We start from the raw sequence: 24221 nt of genomic DNA, 5'->3' as shown, positions 1-24221 counted from the left end.
TCGCCACGGCAACCGTGTCCAGGCAGCGGCGCCCCACGCGCCAAGGCGAGGCGACTCGGCAAAAGGCAAAACAAAGTTTAAATTCTTCCTCAAATTCCGGTTTATTTGTCGTAAAGTCTAAATGAAACGACGCTGAAGTGTTGTTTAGTTTTGTTGTTGTTGTTGAGCGCGCGTCGACTGCCGTGCAGTGTTCAGGTACTGCACTATAACAGTGGGAATCGTCCACTAGTGGAGCGGTGGCGCAGCGGTTAGCGCACCGCGCTGTCATCCCGGAGAACACCTCAGATCGAATTCCGGAGAACGGATAACATCAGTGGCGAGTGGTGGTATCCTGCCCTCCGTCGCCCTTTCACCAATCCGCACTGGCCAGCGTGGTGAAGTATGGTCCAGCAAACCCCCCCCCCCCCCAGCCTTCACGAGTAAAGGGCTCGATATACATTTATATTAGTAAATCAATATCGATACTTTTTTGTTCAGCGATCATCCTTGGGATGGACTCTCCCCTGTCATGGCAATGTGGGATTTCCACAAGGTTCTGCTTCAGAGCTGTAATTAAGAGATGACTGCGCACACGCAGTGGGAAACCAATTGCGTTTAAACGTAGAATAACTATACCTGCATTATTGTTATACTATAGATGGGGTCAGCGTTTTGTGTGTAGAGTGCATGAGTTGCCTCGGGCGATCACGTGTGCACATTCATTCATTTGAGTGAACGAATCCACACCGACTCATTCAGCCACCCACTCATCCATTCACTCAATCACCCACGCACTTACCTACTAACTATAGATACTAGCTCAGTCACTCTCCCACCCATATACTCATTAATTTATGCACCCACCCACTCCTACATTCATTCACTCACCTACCCATGCACAACCCCCACGCAGAAACTCATCATTTACCCACCTAATCACTCACCCACTCGTTCACTCTCACTCACATTCATTCATTTGTTCACCCACATCACATGGCTCATCCGCTCCCTAACCCACTGATTAATTCATTCTCCCGCACATGCACTCACTCATCCAATAGTTCGCTGACCCACTCATCCACTCATTAATTCACTCATCCAGCCATGCATATTCACTCGCTTCCTCACCAACTCTCATAAATATAACGAGTGTCATAATATTTTGCCTCTGCTAGCGACGATGGGAGATGAAGTGACCGTCTCTTCAAACAGGCTTCCTCGGGCTCCAGGATGCCAGGCATACGCAAGGAGAAGCCGGACGGCGTGGTCAAAAAAGGATCCGCCAGGAAAGAACCCAAGCGTCCTCGCAGCAAAGACAGCTCCACATCCGCGCGTTCCACGGGCCGTGGCACGCAGCGATCAACGGCCTCCACCGGTGAGCGGGCCCACGGCAGTGGCATAGATATCGGGAGTGCAGGTGGTTAGACCGACCTGCCTGGAGAAGAAAAGTACAGGACGGTGCAGTCCTCTGTGAGAGTAGGAGACGCTCCTGTGCTATCTTGAAGAGGCAGCAGCGCAAATCTACCAAGGAAGGACGTGTGGCTGCACCTTAGAGCTCTACATCCTCCCTGACCTGTCCAGTGTGCCACAGAGAATTCCGGGCTCGGATTGGCCTCTTCAGCCATCTGCGCACTCATCAAAACCCAACAAAATGACAAACGTGCCATGGTCATCATCAACTTTGATGGACGAACAAGAAGAAGAGGTGGTTGCGCAACTGCACTGGGGGTTCATGGGCCACAGGGGCCTCAGACACTGGTCTGCACAGAGGGGGGCATTTGGACAGGGGTTCTCATTCCATCGCTCGCATCAGGGGTGTCCTCTGGGTATTTTGGCTTTCTCCCACATGCCACTCGTTCGTATTATTCGCCAAACATTCCAATACAGGACCCTGCTGAAATAAGAGTTTTAAGACTCAGTAAGGTTTTCCTGGATAGGCAGTGTTATTCGAGGCATTGTATGGATCATCAGCTACACCAGCATTCTAAACCTGTTGCTGCTGATGAGTGTTGCAATTATGCTGCTGTTGCTACATTTGTTTGATCATTGATTGATCGGTGATGTCGATGATTGGTAATGATGCAGATGTTTCGTGTTTCAGACCTCAAGGATCATCATGGCCAGGAGGATATGATTGTGGAGTCGGGTGGGTGACAGCAACCATCACGGGTGCTCCACCCATCAAATTCCATCCTTCCTGCATGCACGGCCACCACTTACAAACCCATCGGCACCACCATCTTTAAAATCATAACCCCCATTAAAATCACCGCCACCTCTGTAATCATAACCCCACCTTCTTCAACTCACACTCATCGGTTTGGTAAAGTTTGTTTAAATAACCCCCGATGGGGAGACATTTTGTCCAACAGGGTATTGACATAAGGGCTGTGTATGATCAGTGCCAGCTGGCACTGTGGTCTGAGTCTCAAGCCTCAACCAGAGGGTCACAAGTTCAAATCCTGTTTGGGGGTTGATTCATCATCAAACATCAGTAATAATCGTCGAAGTGTCATCTTCATTCTTTCCAAAGTGATCACAGGGGTAGCACACAATTTGTTGTAGGCCAACAGTAGCTGTTTCATGGAGGCAATTCTCTACTGTGGCAATGTGGAATTTACACCCTGGCTCCGGAATGGCAATGTGTACAGGCTTTGTGTGTAATATGTGCAATGTGTATATATGAGGAAATGGAATGATACGTTGATGATATCCATTCTTAAGCTCACGATACACGCTTAAGATCACCTGCGTTGTGTAATGTGTTCACGTGACTCCTTAAGCCACTAGAGGCACTATCATTACCCGCAGGTTAAATAAAAGAATGGATTTCTGCATCCGTAGCAATTTAACGAATCACCCGTTGTAGTGTAGGGGCAGTAAATAACCATACAACCGGTACATATGTGCGTGTATGTGTTTACTGCGTGTATGTGTGTACCGTGCTATGTGTGTGCTATGTGTAATTATTCCGGTGCTATGTGCGTGCAGCCCCTGCAGGAGTGTTGCCCCTGTTCCTGTCAACGCAATCTCAGGAGCTGCTGGGGCTGCGTGCAGACGAGGACGTGACGGCGGCGGCGCCTGTGCGCCTCCTTCCCAAAGAGACGCTGCTCGCAGACGTGCGGCAGCGTGGAGCCACATCGGACCTCCACCCCTTCAGACAGACCCTGCTGGTACTGGCATGGACACGGGGGCGCCGGCCGGTCTACTCTCTAGCTTACACATTTACTAGCTCACTCACTGACTGGCTCACTGATTAGCTCACTGAATAACTCGCTCACACAATCGCCCGCCCACCTACCCACCCACCCTCTCATTCACTCAAGCACTCATCCACGAACTCGCTCAAACTCTCACCCCTCGAAAAACCTAAACACTCACTTTAACCAACCACCCAATATTTGCCTCATTAAAATTTTCACTCAGTCATTCACTCCATTACTCAGTCATGTATTCACTTAATCACTCTCACATTCACTCATTCACAAATGCATGCACTCTCTAACTCATGCACGCACTTACTAATTCACCCACTGTTGTGCCCCAGGACTCTGAGTGTGAGGAGCTGCTGATCGGATACGACCCTGATTTTCGCTATGGACAGAAATTTTACCTTGTCGTGACCAAGGAAGCCCAGGAGAACATCTTAAATGTAAGTACGCCAGACATGGTAGCATGGGGACATAAGGATATGGGAGCATGTGTACATGGAGACATGGGCTTATTGGGGTATGGGGACATGATACCACAGAGACACGGGGATACGGGGGCAATAAATGATCTACAGTAGTGTAATTTAATATGGTGATGCTTGTGATGATCATGCTGTTGATGTTGATATTCGGCCTTCTACTACTGGTGATGATGTTGATGATAGTGTTGATCATGGTAATCTTCACAATGATCATAATAACCATGTTGACAATGTTGATTATGGTGATAGTGACATTAATGCTGCTGGTTATTAAGATGATGAAGACGTTGGTGTTCCTGCTGCTGATCTTCAAGATAGTACTGATATAACATTTATTATCGTGCTGCTGCTATAGTTGGTGATGCAATCAGCGACGATGTTAATGATTGTTAATGTGATCACAGCCACCTCAGGCCCTCGATGAGCCCTCCTCCTCCCCGTCGGTCCCAGCGGGAAAGCTGGACTACCGCCCGCCATCGTCGCGTCCGTGGATCTCCCTGGGCAGCGACGCTGACATCGACGAAGCCGCCATTCTCCCAACCCGGCCCCAGGTGGAGCCTTCCTAGCCAGCGTACCCTTGACTACTACCCTCACAGCAGTGCACTCACCTCCCAGCCACCGGTTTCCCGTTAACATCCACCCTCATGGCACTCACTACCCAGCTAGCAGTGTCCCCTTAATATCTGCCCTCATGGCCTGCGCGCTCGCTGCTGACCTAGCAGTATGCATGGACTGCAAGTTTCAAGTTTGCATGCTCATAATGGTCAGCTGTAATATGGAACAGCAACAACAGTGCAGCTTTTTAGTATTTCCCCCCAGCCTTATTTCACTTGTGTTGTTGGCTATGTTTTGAGGAGCACAGGGGAGTGCAGAAAAAATCCATTGTTATACTCTAATGTAATGCGACATCTATGCTCCCCGCCTTGACCAATTCGCAAAGACCAGCATGTTTCTCTGTGTCCCCATGTTTCAGTGTTTCACGTGTCCCTGTGTCCCTGTGTGTCCCCGTATCCCAGCTGCGGTTCAGTGTGAGCCGTCCGAGGCGTGAGTTCGGGTCACCCCTCAAACTCTCGGATTCGGAGCCCGGGCGGATGCGTGGGGTCGACTGTGCCTCGTGTCAAGACCCCACATTCTCCCTGCGCCGGATGGAGGTGGACGCAGACACACAGGCCGTGCCGCTCACTCGTGAGCAGGGCAGCCAGACTACTTGGTGAGAGACACCTCGCCCAAACACTCACCCATCCACTTACTTACTCAACTATACACAAACCCACCCTCTCATCCAACTACTCACTCAATCATACACTTAGCCAAACCATGAACACACTCACTTATTCATCCACCTGCCATTCACTCATCCACCTGCCATCTCTCCCGTTTCTCACAGGCGGTACCCACGTAATGCCTGCACGCAAAGTGAGCCACGCACAATGTCTGAGGAGCAGCAAACCACCCTCCTCTCCTCCAGCAGCGTGCAGACCTTCCTATCCGCTGCACTGCCTCGGTACTACATGCAGAGGAGAAAGGAGAGGGGAGGAAGGAGAAGTGAGACAGGGGCAGAAGGGAGATACAGGGAGAAGGGAGACATAGGTAGAAGGAAGACATTCCACTATGATCCTGGAAACCTGCATTTATACCTAGCCATGGACAACATTAGTGCCGAGTGGATTCTTAACTTATCCTGGGCCTCCTTTAGGTCGAATCGACTTTAACTGAGTACCTAAAAGAGTGTGCATTGGCACTGGCAAGACAGTGATGATACTGAAGCTGTTGCCAAGGATGATGATGATGATGCTGCTGGTTATGATGTTGCTGCTGATACTAATGCTGCAAGTACTGCTGCTGTTGTTGATAATGATGCTGCTGATATTGATGAATATGAAAGCAGTGATGAAACTACTGCTGGTACCACTGATGATGATGCTGCTATTGATAATGATGGTGGTGATATTGCTGCTGATACGAGTGTTGCTGTTGTGGCTACTAATGGTGTTGATGATGATCACGATGAGGCCATTGTTGTCACTGATGATGCTTCAGCACTCGATGATGATGATGATAATGCTGCTAATGCTAATGATGACAATGGTGACGGCGACAACGGTGATGGTGATGATGTGTGTAGAATGGAGATGGTCCTGCAGCAGGGCGTCATCGCGAACGTATTTGTGGACGAGTGGGCGGCGCTGGTGGATGAGGAAGGCTCAGGGTTCGGGGGTCATGCCATCACTCAGTTCCGCGAGCACCAGAGTTTCAGTGACCTAAGGCGCGGCAAGGGGCGTGCGGTGTCCTGCGTGGACTGGCACCCCAGCCTGCCCGGTAAGACCACTCGAAAACACCGGGCACTCGTGTACGGCTGAGTGCACCTAGGGGAGGCCCAGGATCGTTTCACACGTCATTCGCCAATGATGCAAGTCAGTGGTCAGGTTCATAGCAGGTGTGTGGTAACCACTGCACCGCCACTCGCTTTGCCAGACTCAACACACACACTATACTCCCACGCACCCAAACTCACGTAATTATACACAAGTAAAAATAAGATTCCCATGTAACCTTCAATAGGCTGTTGGGGAAAGTGCTGTTAGCAAGCACCTATTAAGGCCGGAAATGACATACAGGAGGGTAAATCTTGACTTAAAGCTTTCGTGACTGCAGGAATTCATATTCTTTGGGTCTTTCGGTAAAGTCACGTAGATAGGTTCAAAGAAAATAACCAAAAACTACGACGTTTCGATAGCAACACAAGCGGTCATCATCACCGCTTGTGTTGCGATCGAAACGTCGTAGTTTTTTGTTATTTTCTTTGAACCTATCTACGTGACTTTACAGAAATACCCAAAGAATACAGGAGGGTAGTTGGCCAGCGCTCTACTAGCGCTTCCCCAAACATAAGTATACATACACACGCACTAACCCACACACACATTCAAAACACAAAGATCCTCCATTTAGTCGACATATAATGCTGGTGAACTTGCCGTAAACAGGAACCTATTGTGGCCAACATGTCCATCGTTATGGCCGAGATGGCACACAAAGAGGAGGTGTGGCCTGGACTGATTTTTACATATTGCATGAGGTTCTCATTTAAGACTTAGTTGATCTAGTAAAGGCCCAGGCCAGAGTCATTCATTCACATATGTTCATGCCAGTGACGTGCGGTGAAGTCAATGGCTGTGGAGGCACTGGCTTAGTGTCAGAGCCAGATTCACACACTGAGGGGGGCGTGGCCTCACGGAGGGGGCGTGTCTTCACTGAGGGGGGCGTGTTAGACACGTCCCCCTCAGTGAGGCAGATGTGATGGCTGCCTCCCCTGGTGCTCTTTCATTGCAGTTTCATGACGAGACCAGCGAGCCTAAATTAAATAAATATATTTATACACATACGTGAAATAAGTTACCTGGAGTATGGAAGGCGAGGACATGAAATAAAGGGGTCTACAAACATTAAATTGGTGACATACTGAGATAGTAACAGGCAAGTGCTTATTGCCCGCGCTCCATAAAGTTACTGAGGGGTTGCGCAATCAGAAGGGAGGCTGAGCTCGTCGCTGCCTCACGTCTCATCTCTTCCTGTATTTGAAGCGGAGCTCCGCAAATTTGGTGATTTTTGACTATAAAAATGATTGGAATCGTACAGAAATGACATTTATAACACAGATCAGTGGAAAAATCTTAATATTTATTTGATTTGATTATTCTTTTTTGTTACTTTTCGTAACAGCTATTTTCATTGGAGTATGACAGGTGAGGCTCTGCCTCCCCTGCCTCCCCTGACCGCACGTCCCTGGTTCATGCACACACATGTTAATTATGATGCTGCTATTCTGTTTATGGTGCTGATGATGGTGATGCTGGTGGGTCCAGGAGTGGTGTGTGTGTCAATGGTGGAGCGAGCGTCATTTGACGAGAGGATTGACCGCTCCTCACACCTCATCGTGAGCCCCTCCTTGCTCCTCATCTGGAGCTTCACGGACCCCATTCACCCCCAGGTGAGCATAGCTCTGACATGAACCCTCACGCTAACAGCAGCCCTGACTTCCACTGCGCTGACCTGAACACTAGCACAATAGCCCTGACCCAAACACTAACCCAAACACTCAATGCAACATTATCCAAATTTTTGTTCCCGACATTAACCGAGCCATGAGCCTAACACTAATTCTAGTATAAACAGTGCCAATAACATTCACCCTAACATATACATTAGCACTCAATTTTACCCAAAAACTATCAATAGCCCAAACACTGATCCTAACACCAAATATAAAAATGCCCTGTCCATAACACTAATCCTCGCAAGATATTACCCCTTACACTAGCCCGAATACTCACACTAATCTCAATGTGCGATAGTGTGTGTCGGTGTGTGATGGTATGGTCTGGCATGTGTTGATGTGCACCGGTGTGTGATGGTGTGCATGAGTGTGTGATTAGGTGTGTTGGTGTGTGACAATGCGTGTTGGGGTGATTTGTTATTTTTTCGTTTGTTTTTGGATGTGTGTGTGTGTATGTTGCTAAGTGATGGGGTGTATGATGGTATGTATTAATGTGTGACCATGTGTGATGTTGTGGTTTTTACCTCCGAGTGCAGCTACTTCTGGAAGCACCAGAGGACATCCTCAGTTTCCAGTTCTCTCCCACTGACTCCAACATCATCGCTGGGGGTTGCTTCAATGGACAGGTGACGTGGATCTCGCCACACCGCTCCGTCCACACCACCTGTCCACATCCTCGTAGTAGCCGTTGTGGCCACCCCACTCAGACTATCTCACTATGGGTATACCACTGTGAACACACCACACCACCTCCACCACCCCGCTTCAAGAATATTACTCTGACCAATCCAATCACACAACCACACCTCCTTGACCACACCACCATAGCCCCCCGGCACTGACCACACACACCACTTCCACCAAACCACGCCACCCACATCACTCTGTGTTTTTTTTGCAAGGCGCTGGCTGACGCTTCCCATTATGGCAGGTGGTGCTGTGGGATATCTCGGAGCACGTGGAAAAACTACAGCTTGGCCGGACGGGCGGACACCAGAACGGGCTCACCAGAGGAGCACGGGTGAGAGGGCTCCTACCACACCACAGGTCACCTCACCACTCTGGGCCACACCACCCAATCCTCGCCACGCGACTCAACACAACATACTGGGTTCCATTACACCACACTACGTAATCTCACCGCACAACGCCGCCAGATATCCGAGAATGACACCAAAACCCACCAGGTCCCACCACATTGTAGCACACTTCACCACAATAACCCCGATCACACCACACCTCACCACATCTCATCTAAAGACACCGTCTCTGTCACTTTTGTGACCCTGTGTCTCCGTGTCCGTGTGTCTTGATGTCTGTGTGTCTTGGTATCATGTCCCCATGTCTCTATCTCCCTATATCCTTTTATCCACATTTTCCTATGTCTTTGTGTCTCTATATTTCTTTGTACTGTATCTCCAAATATATCCATGTTCCCTTGTATTTATAACACCATGTCTCTATAGCTCTATGTTTTCCTTGTATATCTGCATCTCTTTGTCTCCATGTCTGCGTGTCACCATGTATCCGAATCCTCGTGGTTATATATTGTATATCCATGTATCCTTGTCCCCACATCTTGTTGTCTCCATGTTATCATGTGCTTGTGCCTCTATGGCTCTATCGCCTCATGTATGTGTCCTTGTCTCCAAATTGTCATGCCTCTATCCCATTCTATGCCTGTTTCTCTCAGTCTCTGTGTACCTATGTATGTGCTAATCGGAAGTGCGGGGGAAGGACAAAGAAACTAAACACAAAAAGCAGTTCCCTCCCATCTCTGCGTCTCTATGTCCTTAAGTTCCCTTGTGTTCACATCCCCGTGTCCCCGTGTCCTCAGCGCTCGTTTGAGGAGGACGAGGCGTCTGTGGAGGACATCCGCCTGCGCTGGTGCGCCGTCTCCGCCATTGAGCACGGACACAGAGCGCCCGTCTCGCACGTGCAGTGGCTGCCGGCGCACTTTGAGGTCACGGCACCTACCGCTGCAGCGCTCGTGCTGAAACTACATATTGAAAATCACTAGCATGAGCACAAGCATTTTATAACTGGAATTCACGCTAACATCCGAGCAAGTGCCTCCGTGGTAGAGTGAGCAGCTTGCAATCGGAAGGTTGCGAGTTCAGATTCTGATTGAGGGTTGACTTAGTCCATCGTCCCTCTGGGATCATTAAAATGCGTACCAGTCCATCGTGGGGCAGTCAGCAATGGTTGCCCTTCATATAGATTCACCCCTCCCATAGAAATTTAGTATTGAATTTCCACCACTGGTTCAGGTTGTAATTAGGAGCTGTGCACAGGCTTAATGCTCATTTGGGCAACGAATTATTGTATCTATTAACAGTAGCACTTGTATTCACACTAGTAGCACGGGTAGTAGTTTCGCACTAACAATATAGCAATCGCAGTAATACTGACACCCAGTTCTCTCTTGCTAGACGATTCTCTTTGGGCTTAAACTCAGAGGTACTCGAATGTACAGAGGGCACCAGGCCCATGAGACTTTGCCTGGCATCAGGAGCAGCAAGCGGCGGGGAGGATCTCGAGGCATGCAGATGCTGATGCTGCACGTGTTATGGATTCCCCCGTGGGTAGGTGACGCGGGCGGGTGCTGCTGTGGAGAACGAGAGTCGGATGTGCCTACAGCTGCTCACGAGTGCCACAGACTGGTACGGCGATCCCCCCGCGCCATCTCCAACAGTAACAGCTGGCAGCTAATCCTGCTCTTTTCTGTTGTTGCTGCCGTTGTTTCTCCGAATATTGCTGCTACTGCTGCTGTTGTCACTGCTGCCTCTGTTGCTGATGTTAATGGTGATGCTGCTGCTCAATGCTGCGTCTACAATGAATATTCTTGCGGATGTGAATGTTTTTGATGTTACTACTGCTCCCGCTTACAGCTGATGCCATGCAGGCCTCTTAGTAGGCGCTGTCACCCAACACTTGCTTCAATAGTCTTTGAAAGCCGACATGGGTTTGCTTTGATTTGTGTGTGATGATGTGTTTTTTTGTTGAAGTGCGGTAATGTAGTGGTTAGAGCACCATATAACGAACATGGTGAGTCAAGTTCGATTCCCATCCATGGCCAACGTCAGTGGCAAATATCTGAACCAGTTCTGGGCCTCCCCTAGGTTTACTCGGCCATAAATTAGTATCTGGAGTGGTGTGTTAAACATCACCACTGTGGGGAGACAAAGGCAGCCGGGCGTGGTGCTAGGCTCAGCAGCCGTGTGTGTGTGCCCTGTTAGCCTTCATATGTACTCGCTAACAGCACTTGTCCCAATAGTCTGGTGAGGCTATAGGTTTGTCTTTGTTGTGTGTGTGTGCGGGCACTCAGCTCCATCCTCATGTGGGACGTGCGTCCGGGCAGAGCAGCGCCACCCGGGCCCGGCGACAAGAAACGCTCAGAGCATCGACAGATCGACGATCCCAGTGGGGTCCCCACCACCTTCAAACACCTGAACCTCACCTGGAGACCTCTCCTTAAGGTCACACCCAACTCCCAAAGGGGTGCATGGGGAGGTCCCTGGGAGAGGGCCTTACCCCAACACTCATGCATGTGCGGAATGTGTGTATGCTCGTCCCAACTGTGCAAACTTCGCATGATGGACAGCACAGGTGGTGCCAGTCATCTTAGTTAACTTTTAACACATGAGTATGTCCCGTGAACTCCTTCCAGTAAGCCTTCGATACTTCACATTACATCAAAGTGCACCTATTCTGGCACAAATGCAGTTTGATGTCACCACCACTTAGTCGCACATGCTGGTTCTTGTTGATTGTACAGAATTGCTGGTCAATTTCTACAAGAATTGTATTTGTGTTACATAATTCCACCGTCGGCAATTCCTTGCAGAAATCGTGACTTCTGAGAGTGATTCCCATAATAACATCTCCATGAGCTGTGATGATATTCTGACGGGTTACTGTGCCGTCTCATGGCAATTCAAAGAATCGCCGCTAGAACCCAGAACCCATCCAGGAATTGTCTCATGAATACAGGACACTCGGATCCAGTTGACAGGACCTTTCTAAACAAATAGTCTTGAGACTCGGTGAGGATTTCCTGGGTAAACAAGCGCATTCCTTCGATTTAAAGATTTCGTGACTGCAGGGATTCATCTTGGTTCCTTCGGTAAAGTCACGTAGAAGGGAAATAATAAAATAATAAAACGAAAACATAATAAAATAATTCTCACGACGTTTCGGCCACAACGCAAGCAGCCGTCTTCAGGTGAAGACCAGGTCTGTCAGACGCTGTCTTTCCGACAGTCCTATTCTTCACCTGAGGACGGCTGCTTGCGTTGTGGCCGAAACGTCGTGAGAATTATTTAATTATGTTTTATTTTTATTATTTTATTATTTCCCTTCTACGTGACTTTACTGAAAGAACCAAAAAGAAGTGCAATCCTATTCATTTTAATGGGAATTCCTGCATCTCTATCGTCGGAAGAATTCCAATTGATTTCAATGCAGATTATTGGATTTCCATTAAAATAAATGTAATTCCATTGTATGATCATTTTACAGCCAAGGGATTGTCCATGGATCCCCATTGATTTCAGTGTGTGTGTGTGTGTGTTATGTATGTGTGCTCTGTGAATTGTGTGTTGTTTATAAACGTGTGTGTATGGTGTCTACATCAGGGGTGGCCAACTTGTAATAGACCAAGAGCCAACAAGTACCTAATGAGTTCTGCAAAGAACCAAGTGGATATATAACGATGTGTATATATAACTCTTTGGTTCTTTCAGTAAAGTCGCGTAGGTATAAAATAAAATAAATCACGACGTTTCGGGCGCAACACAAGCGTCCATCATGTATGGAGTCCTGCAGTCACGAAAGCTTCAAATCAAGATTATGTATATATGTATATACTGACAGTTTTCGGCACAGCACAGGAAACATTCATTATTCTTTGCTACCGTGATCGCACGTTCTATGTTATGCCCCTTCGATAGAGCCGCATGTGGTGGATTAAATAGCCGCATGCAGCTTGGGAGACGTCAGTTTGCCATTGCTGGTTAACATGCTATGTTCTGTGTATGTGCTGTGTGTGTGATGTGTGTGTGATGTGTGTGCTGTGTATTACGTGCTGTGTGAGCTGTACACTGTGACATGCTGCTGCTGTGTATGCTGCTGTGTATGATGCTTGTGTTGTGCTCGTGTTGTGCTGTACTATGCTGCCTACAGGTGACCCTGCCGAGGCTGGAGTCGGGTGGGGAGTACAACCCCGTGTGCTGCATCCTGCAGGAGCGCAGCCTCCCAGAGCCCTCCCACGGTCAGTCCTAGCCACTAGCCCTCACCCTATCACTAGCCCTCACACTATCACTATCTCTCACCCTATCACTAGCCCTGATACTAACACTAGCTCTAACACTATCACTAGCCCTGATACTAACACTAGCTCTAACACTATCACTAGCCCTGATACTAACACTATCTCTAACACTATCACTAGCCCTGATACTAACACTAGCTCTCACCCTATCTCTATCCCAGACCCTATCACTAGCCCTCACCCTATCACTAGCTCTGACACTAACTAGCTCTGATGCTATAACTAGCTCTGATACTAACACTAGCTCTGACCCTATCACTAGCCCTGATCCTATCACTAGCCCTGATACTAACACTGCCCTGATACTATCACTAGCCCTGATACGAACACTAGCCCTGACCCTATCTCTATCCCTGACCCTATCACTATCCCTCACCCTATCACTAGCCCTGATACTAACACTAGCCCTGATCCTATCACAATCCCTGATGATATCACTAGTCTTGTTACTATATAGCATTGTGAAGTACTGTATGTTAAAACAATGTCATGACTGAAAGTTGTAGACAGGTCTTCATCTATCAGTGCATTTATAAAGGGATCTACGTTACAATCACATGTATTATCTATCATTCTCATTATATTAGCTTTTATTCGTCTTAAATGACATCACCTAGGTTACACCTCTGTTTTAATTTAAACTGATATATTCTTACGTTGGTCATTCATGTATATACTTCGTTTTTGTAAAGTGGTCTGAGATGCCTGAATTGTTGATGTAAAGTACGCTATATAAATTCAGCCTGAATGATTGATAAACACAAGCCCTTAACCCCCTTACCCCGACCCAGAGCGGGGAGGTGTGGGGACCCAGCGAGGGGACGTCCCTGGGTATGGGGCGATGCACAGAGTGGCCTCCGCCAAGCAGCCACAAGCCCTGGACACAGTCAGCACGCGTCTGCTAGTGGGCACGCAGGCACGCTGCCTACATGAAACATGCACACGCTGCCTACATGCAACATGCACACGCTGCCTACACGTCATACACATGACCTATATGGCAAATACGCACGCCACACGGTACACACACTTTACATACATTACGTCATGCCACACCTAGGCTAAAGACAAATCACATACATGTTATGCTCATGCTACTCACAAACCACATACACACTACCAGCATGCCACACACGTGTTACCTACACAACGCACACACACTTCCCACATACTATCTACACACTACATGCCACATAACACACACATGGCATACCCAAGCGATAGACCCATCACATAGATGCCATATACAAGTCCCACACACCACATACATACGGCCTACACATGACATACGCATCTCATCACCTGCAGACCATGACATCTACATGCTTGTGCACACACGAATATGTGTGTGTAGCAAGCAGTGTTGCATTGGTTAATTACTGAGCTACAAATCCAGCGCCCCAAGTTGGATTCCCAGCCGCAGATAACATCGGGGGTGAGGGATATCTGAACCTGTTCGTGGCCTCCGCTGGGTCGACTCAGCCTTAAATGAGTGCCTCGTGCAGTATATAAACATTGGCACTGGGGGCGACGAACGGCATCTGTGTATGAAGCTGGCCACACCAGTCCCTTGTGTGCCGTGCCGGCCTCAATAGATGTTCACAAAAAAGTACTTGCCCCAACAGTCTCTATAGGTTACATGGTGCGCTATTTTTCTTTGTTCCCGTGTGTCTATGCTCCTAGGATGGGGAGTTGGTCTGCACTGACTGGCGCCCAGAGAAGGACAATGACTCTGGAAAGCTCTCCAGTAAGTGCTGCTGGTACTGGTTGTGGTGCTGATAACAATGGCGGTAAGCAGTGGTAGTAATGGTGGCTGAGATGGTGATCATGGTGGTAGTGCTGGTAGCATTGGTGGTACAAGTCGTGGTGGGAATGGTGACAGCGGTGGCCTTTAGTGTGGCGTCCTGTCCCAAAGTGCCCATATCCCCATGGCTCCAACCTTGGCATTGTGACTCTGACCTTGACTCTGTGCTCTCTGACCTTGACCCCGGGCCACAGGCACGAAGCCCCTGGCTGTGAGTGTGGTGCACGCGGGGCCAGTGCACACGGTGCAAGCGTCGCCGCTGCTGCCGGGCGTGCTGCTCACAGCCGACGACGACTCATTCGCTTTGTGGAAGGAGGGCGGCACGGTGAGCGGGGGATGTGACGGCAGAGGTGATGATGATGATGTTGGTGGCAGTCGTGCTCGTGATAATGGTGATGATAATGTTGGTGATGGCACCTCCGATTAGCATGGTTGGCTATATACGGTGCGAAAGAAGTTCAACATACATACATGCTGGTGCTGGTGGTAGTGGTGATAATAGTGTTGGATGTGGTGCTGCTACTGCAGATGCTGTTTGATAGTACCAATGCTGCCAATACTGTTTGTATTGTTCTTGCTGCTGCTTCTGGTGTTTGTAGTGGTGCTACTGCTGCTGCTCTTAGTGCTGCATCTGCTTGCACTTCAGATTTTTCCTTCTGTCCGTGAGTGCAGGGAGAACCCCCTCTACTGCTCCTGCTGCACGGTGGCGGTGGAACTGCTGCCGCCACCGCCAACACCACTGCTGGCGCCACCAACGCTGGCCCTGGGGGCGGGGCACGCCGGGGCTACACGGCCGGGTGCTGGTCCCCGTCCCGCGCCGCTCTCGTGTTCCTAGCACGAGCCGACGGTGCACTGGAGGCGTGGGACCTCCTGGACCGCACACACGCGCCGCTCCACACGCAGGCTGTGTCACCGGCCAGCCTCACGTTCATCACTCCGCGGGCACTCGCACGTACGCACGGGGCGGACACAGAGGACAGCACTCGCACATTCACACCGGGGAGACAGGAGGGGACACATGTACCGCTGCACTCACAGGTGGTGCCACCGATCAGCACCACGTCCATCGCCCCGCAAACACTCACACACTGTATATGCACACGGGGAGACGGTTGGATATGGAGACAAAGGGGGATTTGGGGCCACATATGCAAGTATGTTGAGCTTCTTTCGCAGCGTATGTAGCCAACCGTACTAATAGAAGGTGCCACATGCATCCCCTGCATGCGCAGGCAGTGCTGTGGTGGTAAATGTGATTTTCGTCGTTGATTTGAGCAATTGTTGTCCGTGATAATTGTGTTTCAGTTGTTGTTGATGTTAGCATTTGTTAGTAATCGATATTTTCGTAGTTGTTGATGTTGCCTTTGTGCCATAGAACGCCGGCAGCTGCTGGCCGTGGGCGACGAGCTGGGCACGCTGCACATACTGGAGGTGCCGCGCGCCCTACGGCACGGTGCCGCCTCCGAGGTGACAGCAGCGCCATCAGCAGCAGTGCCACCAGCATTAACACCGACAGCTGTACCAACACTAATACTAAAATGAACACGAGCATCAACGCCATGACAAGCACAGGCATTAATGTCAACACAAGCTGTAGCCCCGACATTAATCGTATGACCAACGTGAATGCTTAGCACCATCAAAATCACCAGCATCATTGCCAGCAGCACTATTAAAGCACAGTACAAAAATCGGTGTAAGCAACACCATTAACCAGTGATAACGTTAACCAGAGCAGCAGCACGAATACCAATTTCTAACAATAGCACGAACACCATCCCCGAAGCACGAAACCAGCACCAGCTCTCTCCCCTGCCGCTGCCAGGTCTCCGCCATGCTCGCCTACCTGGATCGCGAGCGGGACCGGTTGGAGTTCACTCTGCAGCGGCAACAGCAGCGGGAACGCGAGAAGCAGCAGCAAAAAGCGGAGCAGCAGCAGCAACAGGGACAACGGAGACAACAGAAGGGACAGGGCGAAGACAAGCAGCAGGTGAGAGAGACAGGGCGAGGGTGAGGAGATGAGACATGATGAACAGGTGAGGGAGATGGTTGGAGGGTCCATCTTTGTGTAGCTTTGTGTCTATTATATCTGTGTCATCCAGGACTAATTACTGGGAATAAAGATATATTACCCGTCTGTTGGTCAGACAGGACAAATGATCGGCATGCGGGTAAAAGAACGCCAAAATATGAAATACTCCCAAACAACTGTTGGCAGTTGCAGAACCCACGTGCCAACAAGGGCACTCGATGTTGATGATGTTGAGGCTTTGTGCAAAACTAGTTACGACCGGCCAAGACTAAATAGCTGCCGACTTAGTGCTACTTGGAAGCGTATTATCAAGTAATGTACTGTTTAATTGCATGCCTACACATGTAAGTTATAATTATCAGATAATTCCATGAATATCCAAAATTAGGCTTAAAACATACAAATTCTGAATAAAAAGAAATACTAATTCCATCTCTTTGATGCATGTATTGTGTACGTGTTTATGTCTGTATCTGTATGGATATATATGTATGTGAGGTGCAGGTGGGGCATGGTGATGCAGTGGTTCGTGCACTACCTTACAAACCCGAGCGATCAGAGTTCATTTTCCACTGATGACCAACATCAGTAGCGAATATCTGAACAGGTCCTGATCCCCTCCCTGTATTATTCACCCAGTGTGAGGTGTAAACATCATCGCTGGGGAGACAAAGGTGGTCAAACGTGTAATTTAACACAACACGCCCATGTTGGCTTTCAACGGTGATCGCTAACAGCAGGTGCCCCAAGAAACTACGGAGGCTACACAGGCGAACTTTGTATTTGTGATGTGCAGGTGGCTACGGAGGCGAGGGAGCTGGAGCAACAGCAGCAGGATGAACTGGAGCGACGCACATACGATGAGTTCCTGGAGCTGGAGAAACTCCTCCTCTCACAGCTCAACCTCGAGTCAAGGCTCCAGGAGGCATAGAGACAAGACCATCATCACCATCGGAATAAACAACATCGCGATCAACGCTGTTACTACCACCGCCCCCCTCCCCCCCCCCACAACACAGATCCAGACAGCATTCAGAAGAGGCTTGCATCACCACGACCATATTATCTATATTATTATTATTATACAAACACATACACAGACGCACCCCTGCATAAAATACACACTGGTAGCTACTAAGAAAACAAATGAAGATCCCTCCCATATAGCCTTAACAGATATTTGAGTCAAGTGCTGTACGCGAGCACCTTGAAGGCTAGCACGGCATGAGGGGATGCGTGGCCAGCACCACTCCCTAGTGGTGATGTTTACACACCGCACCAGGTACTCATTTGAGGCTGAGTCGACCTCGGGGAGGCCCAGGACAGGTTCAGACAATCGTCACTTGGTGTTGGCTGAGCGGGAATGGCATCCGGGTCGCCGGATTCGTAGGGCAGCGCACTAACCACGATACTACCGCTCCCCACTTAGACACACATACTAAGACACATCATAGGAATGCACTACATACACCAATGTACACAAGTGTTTCCATAAATAAATTTTCGTTCAATATTTGGTCAGGTGCCCCACACTTTCACAATACGCGGTAAACCTCATCGGTTATCATCCCTCTTTAATGAACACAATCGCAGGCCATGAGGAGGTGAGTGAGCGGGAGACAGAGGAGACGCTGGTTAATACCCCCAATAAACCCAACCAGATACAGGCGAGCAGTTGAGGTGGTTCAGGACGGAGGTCACAGCGGATTCGGGTGAGAGATCATGGACGGGAGGGAGGGGGGGCAGGTCATGTGTGAGGTCACAGTTGGTCATGGTAAGAGGTCATGACCTCAATCCAATCATTCCCACTCGGTACCGGTCACCACCACTCATCCCCGCTTAGCTCCATGTATCCTGCAACAATCAATCTCCCTCTTCCCACATTTTCTCTCCAGCCAACCCCTCTCCTCTCCCCACACCTCCCCTCTCCTACCTATTCACCTCCTTTTCCCATTCATCCGCTTTCCATTTTATCCGAGCTCACTCATCACCCTACCCTAAGGGATTTCAAACTTCAGTCATTACAACCAACCAGTCCATCTTTGTACAATGTTGTCTGTTCCAACAAACCAAGTCTTTACATGCCGTTGGATGCTGTGCCTAATTTCAATCGGCACTCTACCAGATGGAGAATTTTGGTAAATGTGGAAAGGGAGATCGGCCCTCTATATGTTTATCAATATTTTCCGCTCAAATGCAAATCAATACACACGACACACACACCTCATGATTGGTAAAATAAGCTCAACACGTCGTAAAGAGTGCTTACGTTTAATCAACACTCCACATAATTTTGCAGCAGATTGGTAAATGTGGAAGGGCGGACTGTTGTTCAGTTGCAAAAATTAAACTTTGGAAAAGAAAAACGCCGTACTCCCCCCACTGCTGTCGAGGCACCGCCCCATCTCCACTCACTGCTATCATGGGCGTCAATGAGCATCGAGGGGCCTATTGTGTGTTCCACACGACGCAGAGAGCACTTTGAATCAGTGCTCTCTACATCACGGAGAAGCTTGGTAAATGTGGAAACGCAGACTGGGGTTGGATAAAAGCTACTGAACTTTGGGAAACCCCACCCACACCCCCTCCCCCAATCCTCCCCGCCTGCGCATCAGCGAGTATCAAGGGCCCTGTCGCGCGCCACCACGGCATCGTCAAATCGGATCATGAGGGTCGTGCCCTTGTGCCAGTGGGCGGTGACGCGCGCGGGGAACCCAGCAGTGAGCCAGCGCCGCCTCTACCACGCCCGCCGTGAACGACGCGCAGTTCAGCGAGCTGTTGTCACGCGGCACCGAGATGAAGGTGTTGATGAGCGGCTCGCGCTCGATGATGTAGTACGTCTTCACATCGTCGTTTGCCTGCTCCAGCTTGTCTGCCTCCTTGCCGAAGAGAGCCTTCCACAGGTTCACCTGCGGGGGCAGTCGAGGGGAAAGAGGTCATGAGTAGGGCCATGGGGAGACATTTGTGAGCAAGGTCGGGGATGCGCAGGACGTGTTACGGTGCAACGAATTAAATGCTCGTTATTACTTGCAAGTTCAAATTCTGCTAGGGGGTTCACTCAGCCCATTATCATCAATAGCAGTGTCACTGGTGGAAATGTTAATAGTGGCAGTGTCAAAAGTGGAAGTGTCAATGGCAGTCATGCTGGTGGCAGTATCAATGGTGCTGGTGGTGTCCACCTTAATGAAGAGCAGGGCCCCCAGGAGCCTCGTGTCCCTGCGTCCTGGCCGCTCCCTCAGCACCAGTGTGTCCAGCGATCGCGCACCCACGTGGCGGCCCAGCTCACTCAGCCTCGCCTACACCGCAAGCAGGTGGCACGTGAGTTGGTGCAGCAAGGTGAGTGTAGGGGTGAGTTGGTGCAGCAAGGTGAGTGTAGGGGTGAGTTGGTGTAGCAAGGTGAGTGTAAGGGTGAGTTGGTGTAGCAAGGTGAGTGTAGGGGTGAGTTGGTGTTGGCTGGTGAGTGTAGGGGTTAGTTGGTGTAGCAAGGCGAGTGTAGGGGTAAGTTGGTGTAGCAAGGCGAGTGTAGGGGTGAGTTGGTGCAGCAAGGTGAGTGTAGGGGTGAGTTGGTGCAGCAAGGTGAGTGTAGGGGTGAGTTGGTGTTGGCTGGTGAGCGAGTCCCCGTGTCGCCCATCACCTGCAGTTCACTGACGGAGTAGACCCGTGCCTGGCTGTACTGCACCATCTCGGAGAAGAGCAGAGCGAAGGCGCTGAGGGCCACCTCGGAGCGACCGCGACCCAGACTCCGCTCCAGCAGACTCGACTTGCCCTTCGTGAAGCGGCTCTCCATGCTCCTTCAACAAACAAACAAACAACAACAGTACAAACGACATCAACCATAGCTGAAACAAATAATACAATGGCAGTAAGTATAGTAGCGACTTCTATAGCAAACGAACATCGGGACCGTTGCAGAACTCTGCAGAAGCAAAGGCAATGACAGCTGTAGCTACAACAGTTGTAGCAATGGCTAAGGCGACAACAGCTCTAAGAACAATAATAATAAGCATAGCAGCAATCACGGCTATTTATCAGCAAATATTTAAGAAGTATCTGCAACTACAACAGCTTAAGCTACCAACAACTCGAGCAGCAACCATAGCAACAAAACCATAGCAGCAACAACAACTACAGTAGCAGCAGAATCTGTTGAAGCAGCAACAACAACTACAGCAGCAGCAGAATCTGTTGAAGCAGTAACAACAACTGCAGCATCAGCAGAATCTGTTGAAGCAGCAACAACAACAGCAGCAGCAGCAGAATCTGTTGAAGCAGCAACAACTGCAGCAGCAGCAGAATCTGTTGAAGCAGTAACAACAACAGCAGCAGCAGCAGAATCTGTTGAAGCAGTAACAACAACAACAGCAGCAGCAGAATCTGTTGAAGCAGCAACAACTGCAGCAGCAGCAGAATCTGTTGAAGCAGCAACAACAACATCAGCAGCAGAATCTGTTGAAGCAGTAACAACAACAACAGCAGCAGCAGAATCTGTTGAAGCAGCAACAACTGCAGCAGCAGCAGAATCTGTTGAAGCAGTAACAACAACTGCAGCAGCAGCAGAATCTGTTGAAGCAGTAACAACAACAACAGCAGCAGCAGAATCTGTTGAAGCAGCAACAACAACAACAGCAGCAGCAGAATCTGTTGAAGCAGTAACAACAACAACAGCAGCAGCAGAATCTGTTGAAGCAGCAACAACAACTGCAGCAGCAGCAGAATCTGTTGAAGCAGTAACAACAACAGCAGCAGCAGCAGAATATGTTGAAGCAGTAACAACAACTGCAGCAGCAGAATCTGTTGAAGCAGCAACAACAACAGCAGCAGCAGCAGAATCTGTTGAAGCATTAACAACAACAACTGCACCAGCAAAATCTGTTGAAGCAGCAACAACTGCAGCAGCAGCAGAATCTGTTGAAGCAGCAACAACTGCAGCAGCAGCAATCTGTTGAAGCAGTAACAACAACTGCAGCAGCAGCAGAATCTGTTGAAGCAGTAACAACAACAGCAGCAGCAGAATCTGTTGAAGCAGCAACAACAACTACAGCAGCAGAATCTGTTGAAGCAGTAACAACAACTGCAGCATCAGCAGAATCTGTTGAAGCAGCAACAACAACAGCAGCAGCAGCAGAATCTGTTGAAGCAGCAACAACTGCAGCAGCAGCAGAATCTGTTGAAGCAGTAACAACAACAGCAGCAGCAGCAGAATCTGTTGAAGCAGTAACAACAACAACAGCAGCAGCAGAATCTGTTGAAGCAGCAACAACTGCAGCAGCAGCAGAATCTGTTGAAGCAGCAACAACAACAACATCAGCAGCAGAATCTGTTGAAGCAGTAACAACAACAACAGCAGCAGCAGAATCTGTTGAAGCAGCAACAACTGCAGCAGCAGCAGAATCTGTTGAAGCAGTAACAACAACTGCAGCAGCAGCAGAATCTGTTGAAGCAGTAACAACAACAACAGCAGCAGCAGAATCTGTTGAAGCAGCAACAACAACAACAGCAGCAGCAGAATCTGTTGAAGCAGTAACAACAACAACAGCAGCAGCAGAATCTGTTGAAGCAGCAACAACTGCAGCAGCAGCAGAATCTGTTGAAGCAGCAACAACTGCAGCAGCAGCAGCAGAATCTGTTGAAGCAGTAACAACAACAGCAGCAGCAGCAGAATCTGTTGAAGCAGTAACAACAACAACAGCAGCAGCAGAATCTGTTGAAGCAGCAACAACAACTGCAGCAGCAGCAGAATCTGTTGAAGCAGTAACAACAACAACTGCAGCAGCAGAATCTGTTGAAGCAGTAACAACAACTGCAGCAGCAGCAGAATCTGTTGAAGCAGCAACTGCAGCAGCAGAATCTGTTGAAGCAGCAACAGCAGCAGCAGCAGAATCTGTTGAAGCAGCAGCAACAACATCTGCAGCAGCAGAATCTGTTGAAGCAGCAACAACAACTGCAGCAGCAGAATATGTTGAAGCAGTAACAACAACAGCAGCAGAATCTGTTGAAGCAGCAACTGCAGCAGCATAATCTGTTGAAGCAGCAACAGCAGCAGCAGCAGAATCTGTTGAAGCAGCAGCAACAACATCTGCAGCAGCAGAATCTGTTGAAGCAGCAACAACAACTGCAGCAGCAGAATATGTTGAAGCAGTAACAACAACAGCAGCAGCAGAATATGTTGAAGCAGTAACAACAACAGCAGCAGAAGAATATGTTGAAGCAGTAACAACAACAGCAGCAGCAGAATCTGTTGAAGCAGCAACAACAGCAGCAGCAGAATCTGTGGAAGCAGCAACAACAACAGCAGCAGCAGAATCTGTGGAAGCAGCAACAACAACAGCAGCAGCAGCTGCTGGACTCCGATAGCGACACAAGCAGCAGGGGGAGCAGCAGCAGCAGCAGCACCTCACCTCGCGTGACCTGCTGCTACTGCCTGTGGCTTGGGCTGCTGCTTCTGCTGCTGCTGCTGCTGCAGCTGCCTCCTCCTCTTGCCGGCGTCCTTGGCTTGGGCTGCTGCTTCTTGTTTCCTTCTCGTCTCTCGGGGTGCTCTTCCTGCTGCTCGCCTTGTTCAGCTGTTCCTGCTGCTGCTGCTGCCGCTGCTGTTGATGATGTTGAGTCTTCTATAGCTTCAGATGCTGGTTATCCTCTTGCTGATGCCGATTCTGCTGCTGCTGCTTCAGATGTCTCCCTCTCTGCTGCTCTGTCTGCGACTCCCTGCCGCTCTCTCTCTGCTTCTCCCCCTGCTTCTCTCTACCTGCTTCTCTCTCTGCTGCTTCTCCCTGCTTCTCTCTCTGCTGCTTCTCCCTGCTTCTCTCTCTCCCTGCTTCTCTCTCTCTGCTGCTTCTCTCTGCTGCTTCTCTCTCTGCTGCTTCTCTCCCCGCTGCTGCTGCTGCTGTCACGCAGATCGCGGAAGTGCCCCGGAACTGGATGGCGTTGACCCCGGAAGTTGATTTTATTTGTTATTCGGGGTCGTACACAAATGACGTCACGCGATTTTGGACGATTTTATGACCTCACAAACAGTCAGACCCCCTCAAATATGACGTCACAAAGCTCTACCCCACCCCCCTCGTCACACATCGTCACAACTGTCTGACCCCCCTCCTAGGTGCGTGACGTCATTTATGGACGGTCCCTTATTTAAAATGTTAATTATTTGGTCACTTGTGTTGATTGTCATGTTATCATTATTGAGGGATACGTGTGTTGACACTGTTGTATTCACTGCTGAATGTAAAATAATGACGACAATGACGATGATTCTGCTGCCGCATGGAACTTGCCACCTGATGACGTCGGAGGGGGTGGGGCTTCCGTGACGTCACACACACCCCG

At 49.4% G+C, this 24221-nt stretch overlaps 2 protein-coding genes across 5 annotated transcripts; one reads left to right on the top strand and one right to left on the bottom strand.

Moving 5' to 3' along the window:
- On the top strand, positions 1 to 19243 carry DNAI3 (dynein axonemal intermediate chain 3). Of its 4 annotated transcripts, none has more exons than XM_061558142.1 (23): positions 1 to 65; positions 1192 to 1354; positions 2081 to 2125; positions 2971 to 3152; positions 3527 to 3631; positions 4078 to 4224; positions 4690 to 4883; positions 5061 to 5177; positions 5799 to 5992; positions 7540 to 7664; positions 8267 to 8356; positions 8662 to 8751; positions 9568 to 9693; positions 10320 to 10393; positions 11059 to 11209; positions 12915 to 13002; positions 13854 to 13978; positions 14746 to 14809; positions 15061 to 15191; positions 15539 to 15818; positions 16242 to 16333; positions 16692 to 16856; positions 17695 to 19243. In XM_061558142.1, exons 2-23 carry the CDS (start codon positions 1210 to 1212, stop codon positions 17827 to 17829), a joined length of 2865 nt encoding a protein of 954 aa, XP_061414126.1. In that variant the 5' UTR covers positions 1 to 65; positions 1192 to 1209; the 3' UTR covers positions 17830 to 19243. The 4 variants fall into 4 exon arrangements, with proteins under 4 accessions (XP_061414126.1, XP_061414125.1, XP_061414124.1 ...); XM_061558141.1 differs by having other exon boundaries at positions 18 to 195; XM_061558140.1 differs by having other exon boundaries at positions 18 to 374.
- TRAPPC5 (trafficking protein particle complex subunit 5) lies at positions 18456 to 23801 on the bottom strand. The gene is made up of 4 exons (XM_061558190.1): positions 23297 to 23801; positions 20533 to 20689; positions 20078 to 20194; positions 18456 to 19807 (listed from the first exon to the last, which is right to left on the bottom strand). Exons 2-4 carry the CDS (start codon positions 20683 to 20685, stop codon positions 19553 to 19555), a joined length of 525 nt encoding a protein of 174 aa, XP_061414174.1. The 5' UTR covers positions 20686 to 20689; positions 23297 to 23801; the 3' UTR covers positions 18456 to 19552.
- Positions 23802 to 24221: the final 420 nt, after the last annotated feature.

The sequence above is a fragment of the Lethenteron reissneri genome, chromosome 24, assembly GCF_015708825.2.
Source record: "Lethenteron reissneri isolate LAM-NWPU_2019-01 chromosome 24, ASM1570882v1, whole genome shotgun sequence".
In the NCBI taxonomy this organism is placed as follows: Eukaryota; Metazoa; Chordata; class Hyperoartia; order Petromyzontiformes; family Petromyzontidae; genus Lethenteron; species Lethenteron reissneri.
Note: the sequence above shows the minus strand (reverse complement) of the source record. Positions and strands in the feature narration are given on the sequence as shown.